The 8,635-nt window shown below is 33.1% G+C and overlaps 1 protein-coding gene across 1 annotated transcript; it reads right to left on the bottom strand.

The window, feature by feature from the left end:
• Positions 1–886: 886 nt before the first annotated feature.
• On the bottom strand, positions 887–8,425 carry LOC126886198 (segmentation protein even-skipped-like). The gene is made up of 3 exons (XM_050653057.1): positions 8,230–8,425; positions 1,034–1,245; positions 887–925 (listed from the first exon to the last, which is right to left on the bottom strand). The coding sequence occupies exons 1-3, from the start codon at positions 8,369–8,371 to the stop codon at positions 887–889; spliced, it is 393 nt and encodes a 130-aa protein (XP_050509014.1). The 5' UTR covers positions 8,372–8,425.
• Between the last annotated feature and the right edge of the window lie 210 nt (positions 8,426–8,635).

Genomic DNA, 8,635 nt, shown 5'->3' with positions numbered 1-8,635 from the left:
AAAAAAATCAACTAAAAAGCAAAAATTTGAGGATAGATGGCAGTAAAAAAGTACCTAGTTTCCTATCTATCCTCAAACTCAAACCGTTTATTCGATGAAGACGCGCTCCGCGCTTTTCTTTAACGACTGTGTTAGATTTTTTCGATTTTTTAACGAATGTGTGAGATTTTTGTATATTTAATCTAACAGTTTTTTTCGAATAATCCTTCGAGTTTTATTTTTTTTTATTTTTGCTTTTTAGTTGATTTTTTATATTTCTAACTTTAGTCACTCGTAACTAAAGAAAAGAGTTTCCAATTTTTTTTTATTTTTTATTTTTTACTTTTTAGTCTTACACTTTTCAAACATTAAAATATATCGTCATGTACAATTAACGTAAAAAGTGAAATTATGTATAGTTCATATAATTAGCTACAATCTGTAAAAGTTTCAAGTTTCTACATTGTAAAAAACAAGAGAATTTAAGCATTTTCCATTAAAATCGTTTTTTTTTTAATTTAAACAATTAATAAACATAACAATTTTTTTATTGACTATTCGTGTATTGTTCCCGCGAATGCATATTATGTCTGTACATTTTCGTTCATTTGCATTGTGAAGAAAAGGCAGTCAAATTAACGTCTAATGATTTGACCCAAATGTTTGGACTAAAGAAAGGCGTTTAATAAAACTTTATAAAAACTTGTAAACTGTATAATTGTGTCTCTAATAATAATATGTTCGTATTAGCACCCAGCTGAGCTGAATATTAATAAGTCTTTGAGATAGATTGTAGTAAGTACCTACTATAAGTACTAAATATATTTATATCAAATTATTGCTACTTTTTTACTATTTTATTGAGAAGTTACAAAAAAAACTTATAAGCTGTCTTATAATTGTGTCTCTAATAATATGCTCGTAATAATGGTCTATAGTCTAGAATCTAGAAGTATAAAAAGATACTACAAAAAAAATACCGTAAGATGCAAAAATATGTTACAAAACTCTATTTTTTAATACTTTTGTAGTTTTAAGATCATAAATATCTTACCTTAATAGTACTCTCTGGTAAATTCAACTGAGCTGCCAGTTCACACCGTCTTGGTCTGGAGACATAATTCTCTTTATAGAATTCTTTCTCCAATCGGCCTAGTTGTTCTCTTGTGAAAGCTGTTCGGTATCGTCTAATATTAGGATCTGATACGGCTGAAGGACTTGTTGGAGTACCAGTTTTAATATCGTGACTTACTGGACTTGAACAGTCTGAAACAAAATAAAACTGATTAGTTTTTACTGAAAAGAACAGTATATGTATTTGAAAATAGAGCTAATTAAGTGGGCTCCAGGAACCAAATGTTTGGTTCCTGAGATATCGATGATTAGATAAAGTTAAACAAAAAATAAAAAAAGTCACACTAATAATTACTAATCTGCAAGATTTTTGTGATCCGACTTTTAGTTGCTAAGCTATTTGACGACCAAAATTAATCAGAAGTGCGGGCGAGGGTGGGAAGAGATTTTTGATGATAAATCAGATACAGGATGCTTAAGTTTTACGTTTGGGGATCATGGAGGTTAAAGACCAGATCTACTAACTTAAAGCTTTTGAAATGTGGTGCCTGTGACAAATGCTTGAAATAGAAAAGAATGGAAAACAGAATAAATGTAAGGGAAATGATGGAGAAGAAGCTGCAGAATAACACTAACGGACATTGTGCGAAACTAACGAATTGATAACTAAATGAGACACTAAATGATGAAACAGACAAACAAAAATTACTCTGGTATGGACACACGCGAAGGATGCACGAGATAAAAATACCGCTGGGAACATGAAAATGGAAACCAAACAGAAGGAGGAAAAAATGATGCCCTAGTTTACAGTGAGTCGGACAAATAAAAACAGCAGTGGAAAAAAGAGACCTCACTAAAGATATTATGTGACAAAAAAAATGGTGACTGAGATGTGGTACTTAAATGGCTACTATAATATGCTATGTAGCCACAGATAAGTAAGTAGGTAAGTGAGGTCTATGACGTAAAAAGATGTTATTGCTGTAGGTATAATTTTCCCAAATATGGGAATCCATAGTTATGTACTTATATTATCTACTTATATTATAAAATGCTTCGTAATACCGGTTGAAATAGGTACCTAGATATAAAAGAGAAACTCTTGGTCCAATGCTATTTAAATGCATTCATTTTTTTTTCGAATCCTGAGAAAACTAAATAGATATTTTTGAAAAATTTAAACGCAGAATGAAAGATTGCTGAAAACTTCTATACCTACTGTTTATTGCAGATAATAATATACAGGGGTAAAAAAAGACAAAAATTTAGTGTGATTTTTAATTTCAAATATTTCATCCAAAAGAAACTTTTTGTTGATTTGAAGGGACTTTTGGCCCTTGGTAATAAAGTAGGTAATATTTCATTCTGCGTTTACGGGCGCCCGAAGTTCCATTTAACGACAATGTTAACCTTATGTCACTTTCTCTGTAACCAAAGCATTTAGAGACCTAATTTTTTTTTATTTTGAAACTAGATGCATTGTTTAGTCCCGCGTAGATTTTTGTAAAGTTAGAGTGAAAGAAACATTTATTTTAGAATTTTTTAAAATATTCTTACAAAAAAACTCAAAGACGTTTGGATTTAATTTTTTATTTTACTTGTTTTTGTATATGTTTCAATAAAACTTTACGCGGGACTTGATATTATCTATCTACAACTACTGTAAAAATTTAGACCTTCTATCATCTAAGGATCCAGAGCTATTTGACGTCAAAAGTTAAAAACCTAGTATTCGGGTAATCGCAAAAACATAAAACACTGTAATAGGCTATAAAGCTACCGGTACACGGTAAGTTGAGTGCAGACGTTCAAAAAACAAATCATTTTGTATTCATGGATATTTTATACTATAATGTGTTATAATATATCGTTGGAAAGAGAAGATTTCAGAGAATAATTGTCATTCAATTATAGCCCAATAAAAATTAAAAAATTCAATTTTCGGACTTTGGCTGCCCTTAAATTTTTCAAAAATATTTAGTAGTTTTCTCAGGATTCTAAAAAATGAATACATTTAAATAGCATGAGAATATGCGCCTACCCGCTTAATGCTTACAAATCATTCGAAAAACTTGATGTTGAATACTTTGTAAGCGTTACAATCAGTGGCGTAGCGTAGTGGGGGCGGCCCGCCCCGGGCGGCACTTTTTAGGGGACGGCAAAACTTAACAATAAATAATAAAACTATTTTGTAAATATTTGAACCATTTTATATTTTTATCGCAACTACAAATTCGTACCGATTGAAAGGAGTACGGAATTTTTCATTACCTGCTTAGTGACGAATTCGGGGAATTTCTTTTCTTTGAATGATATTTTGTAGCGACTGGCAACAACATCTATACTGACTTGTGGGAATTCCCCGTTTATACCTAACAATCAGCGAGAATGACTTCTATTAGGATACATCGGCAATTATTTGACTACCCTATACCTATACCTATATGTTATTCAATGTGTGGAACAACGAAAACACTTAATTGTTTGAATACGATTTGCAAGAAAAAATTGTTCGACTCTGCAGTCAGGTACAGCCAGCTCAGCTGAATGCAGTGAGACTTGCATTGTATGATCGATTAGGTTTTTGTTCACTGCAAGAGGGTGGTTTATTCGAACATTTAATTGGTCTTTATTAGTTTCGATGCAGTCATTTTCCTTTTTTTGTTTTTTCGGCCTGTGGCAACCGGTGCTACATGAAGTGAATGATGCACAGAAATAGTTACAAACAAGGGAACTTGACATAAGATTGTGCGCTCAGAAAGTAAATGCTTTGCAGATGATATTGACACAGAGAAAAGAGAGGAATGGGCAAATTGCGCTGTAGGTTATGCAAAAAATATGTGTGAAGAACTTGGAATTTCCATAAAACCTCGTGGGCGCATAACAAGAAAGCATATTTTTGATGACCGAACTATATAGAGATGCTAACTTGTCTTGTGAAAATGAGTTGAGACGAAAACTGTTTTCTTCGTTAGATAGAGTTATTGTAGAAATTCGTCAGCGTTTTCAACAGCTACTGGATTTAAAGGATAAGTTTGCTTATCTAACCCCGGCTATATTATTAGATCCAGACAACACTGAATGTAATCTAGACTACGCATCTGACAAAATTGACGAGCAGGATTTCAAGCTGGAAAGACTTCGACTGCGGACTTTCGTTGCTGCTACAGGCAACGAAAATAAATTGATTAATGCAGACTCACTTGAATTATTTAAATTTATTGTTAAATCCAAGCTGGAAGATACCTACTCTGCCCAATATTTTAATAATGTTTCGAATATTTTTCGTAGTTGCTATAAGCAATGGCAGCTGTGAGAGGAGTTTTTCAAAATTGAAATTGATTAAGCAATGAGTACATACTCCAAGACTAACTAATTTGGCTATTTTGTCTATTGAGAAAGACGTGTGTGATGCGATAGACATTGACAGTGCAATAGAAGACTTTGCTCTTAAAAAAGTAGACGTATACATTTTTAATTGAAGACGGAAGTTTTGTTTTTAATTCTAACAAATGATCATATTACTTTTCAATAAAAATTAAAATATAATACACTCACCGGCACAAAATTCCGCCACCCAAAATTTTTGATTAAGTTCGACAATTTATAACTTTATTATTTGTGCTCCGATTTTCAAGATTCTTGCACCAGTTTGTAGGTAGGTACATGTATTGATATTGTTTGGTATTATTCCGGTAACAAAAAATGGAATAGCTGACTTTGTGTTATAGTCCTGTCATATTATCCCGGAGGTATCACTACATTTTTTTTTGAATTATCCAAATATATTTTTTTTTTGTAAGAGCTGTACCATTTTTTGTAAATAAAAACACTGATTGACTCATAAAATAGAGGTTGGATTGATAAGATTAGAATGGCCCTCATACAGCCCAGATCTCAATCTTCTTGAGCATTTATGGGATGAATAAAAAAAGCTATTTGTCGTCATCCTAGGCCTTCAGAAAATTTGGTACAGTTATGGCCCTGGTAGAGGAATATCGGGCTATTCCCCAGGCAAGGAAAACACATCTTTATTCGATGCTAAACAGATTGCGAACAGTAGTTGCTGCAAGAGGTGGACATACACGCTATTGAATTGTTTTGTTTTGTTGTTAATTTTGTTTTGTTAATTTTAGTGCGTTGGATATTTTTAATTACATAAATAAACCTTCAAAGCAGTGTTTTTAATTACAGCTCTTACAAGAAAAAAGATATTCGGATAATTCAAAAAACAAAACCTTAGTGATACCACAGTATATAGAGGTTCCACAGTAAAACCACTTCTCTGTCGGCGCTTTGATCTCAAGAAGTAATACCGGCAGTACGCAATTGGTAATTCACCAGTGGTGGATGCGGGTTTTCCCTGTTAAAATCCGTACGTTTCTATGCGACTAGCAATGTGAGAGTGGGGTAAAAGCGACTAAGAACATTGCGCGGTCGCCATGCGCGACTGAAGATTTTACTTCCAATTTTTCGGAGAGTGGTTCTACTGTCCCTCTTTATACTGTGGTGATACCTCGAGGATAATAATAAAAGGAGTATGAAACAAAATCAGCCCTCGAATTCTTCCACAGAATTTTTTAAAATTAAGAGAAAAAACAACGCTTCCATTCACCCCGTATAATGCCATTTAAGCAAAAAATTTTTGTTAGCTGAATAATAGCATACGACATCAATACATGTATCGACAAACTCATGCAAGAATCAATCACGCGTTTAATCTAACCTGTATAATGCAAAATATTGATGACTGTTCTCGCCGAAAAGTTCTCTATAATTAATGTATGTAATGTATAATATACATTAAATTAAAATACAGTAGGAAAAATGAAAGAATACCCATGAACGAACATATAAAACACGCTGTATTTTCCTGTCACCGTGTCACACAAAAAATTGGCCAGCGCAAGTACATATAATAATTATTATTACATGTACTTGCGCTGGGCAATTTTCTTTGTGACACGGTGACAGGAAAATACAGCGTGTTTTATATGTTCGTTCATGGGTATTCTTTCATTTTTTCGACTGTACCTAAATAAGAGGGCGGCAAAATTGTCTCCGCCCCGGGCAGCCGACACTCACGCTATGCCACTGGTCACGATGCTTTATTTTTTATAGAAAATAGTTTCTACGATATAAGGAAGAAATGACACAACAGATGTGAACAGGTAGGAAAATTTTTTTTCCACCTACCTCTACCGAAAGTATACTTTTCCGGACCTGATTGTAGGGAGCAAAGTTGTACTTTTCCTCCCTAGGGAGGAAAATATTTTTCCTCCCTAGGGAGGAAAAGTAAAAGTGACGTCATTGTATTTCATTCATGAAATATAACTTATTGACGCCCTGTACAATATATATTTTCTATTACGTAAGTATCTATATATTTTAACGTTTATTTAAAAACACTCTGTATTTTGCAGAATGGTAAAAAACAGTAAATTGTTATTCTGATTTAACAATGTTTACATTAATAATTTGACTTATATTTGACAGTTGACAGTTATATTGTACCTACTTGTTACTTTTAGTTCTAATAAATTTTGTTGGTTAGTTACATAAATAAATTAAGTAAAAATGAAAAAATTACTTGTTATTTGAAGAAGGTGGAAAAACCATATGTATAACATGGGAGTAAAGTGCCTTTTCCTCCCTTGAATGATTACTGCCCTCCGCTACGCGTCGGGCAGTAAACTTCATTCTCGGGAGGAAAAGTAGCACTTTCCTCCCTTGTTATACAAATAGCTATTAAGTATATCAATTTGAAGTTTACGAAGATTCAGTTTTACACAGATAAACTATATCGATAGGTACCTACATATATTGCTGCTTGACTCATTATCTACTTAAAACAAATACAATATGATAGGCAAGAAAAGAAGTTTAAGGAATATTCAGCATGGATATAAAATTATGGAGAAAAATCCGACGGACGAAAAAAAATGTGCAAATAAAGATTCAAAAAACAGAAATCTACGAAAACAGGTTACCTATTTGACTTTCTCAGAGTCGCTATACCTACTTAATATATATTTAATATCGGAATTTTAAAGCATTATAAAAATCTTTATTGGGACCGTGCAAGTTCGGCAAAGCGACCTCTATTTCTACGCTCAGTACTTTTATTCGCACTTTTAATTATATTGGCCAATTATATTAGTCCTGGTTGCTGGATAATTGTCAAGACCATAGTCCAAAAAATAATAAGAAGAAAAAATAAGATGCAGGTTATGTTTAGCAAACGTAAACAATTGTATGTAGTAAATAAAATCAGTTATTAAAATGCAGTACTGCAAGCAAAATACAATTAATTAAATTTACCTTTATATCATAATTGCATATCATATCAATATTGTGGAGCAATATATAATTTTTCTGCGTCAATGACAGAAGGTATGAAATATACGTCAATTTGACAATTTCAATTGACAATATGAATTATTTAAGATACCTAGTTGCAATATTTCTCCGCGACTCGCGCACGGTCGTTTCTCGTTTCCCTTTCCAAGTACTTGCACACCGCGAATAAGAATAATTGTTATAAACAATAATTGATAAGAGGCCTAATCCTACATCAACGAAAGGAACTTGAAACAATTGAACAATTAGCGAAAAAATTGTGTACTTAGGTAGGTAGGTACCTAATGCAGAAATTTAGAAAAATAATAATTTAGCCTTTCAGAAAGAGGTTCAAAAAATCATCCATATTCCAGATAGGGCTTTTCATCGATTGTCATTTGTTTCGAGCTTCTGTCATAGATATGTTGTATAATCTGTGTATAATAAACGGATTATATGACATATGACAGAAGCTCCGAAGCTCGAAACAAATGACTGAATGAAAGCCCTATTATAAAGAGTTAGGAATACATAGGAATATGTATCTACCTAGGTACTCATACTCATCTTTTAATTTTGCACTAAATAAAAAACATTTATTGTCAGAAATATCTAGCCATATTACTTAACACGTTGACGGACAGAACGTCTAATTTCCATTGATGTACCTAATGTGACACAACGTCTATAGACGTTACATTTTCCCCTATTCTACTTTGCAAAATGCATAATATAGTGTCACAACACTTGTTAATACATTTGACGCACTGTCCGTCAACGTGTTAATAAATATATAAAACTTACAAAAAGTATTAACAGATTTTATTGACTTACCTTTGCTGTACTGCTGATTTGGAGAATGGGATGGACTCGTTTGTCCATGATGCAAATTATAATGAGGTGGAATAACGTCCAACACTACGGCATTATTTTTCTGATCACTTTGGTGGTACATTTTAAAAGCGTGGTTGTGCATAAACCAAAACCAACCGACCGAAATTACTACAAGCAGTTGTTATACTAAGTCCTGGTGAAGAGCAAGGGACCCTATACTGGTGGTTGAACATTTAGCCGATAACCGTAGGCGGAGTTGTAGTGAACGCTGGTTGGTCGTGTGGGCATCGATCAGTGATTGGGCGTACCGCCTACTGGAACGTAATCATAGAAGCGGTTGGGGTCATTTTCGTTCGAAATACTCTTTATGAACTCTAAGTAGATGTCGGCATCTATTAAAGTGGAT

This window comes from Diabrotica virgifera, chromosome 6 (genome assembly GCF_917563875.1).
Source record: "Diabrotica virgifera virgifera chromosome 6, PGI_DIABVI_V3a".
NCBI lineage: Eukaryota > Metazoa > Arthropoda > Insecta > Coleoptera > Chrysomelidae > Diabrotica > Diabrotica virgifera.
The sequence above is the reverse complement of the archived record's forward strand: the minus strand, read 5'-3'. Positions and strand labels throughout refer to the sequence as shown.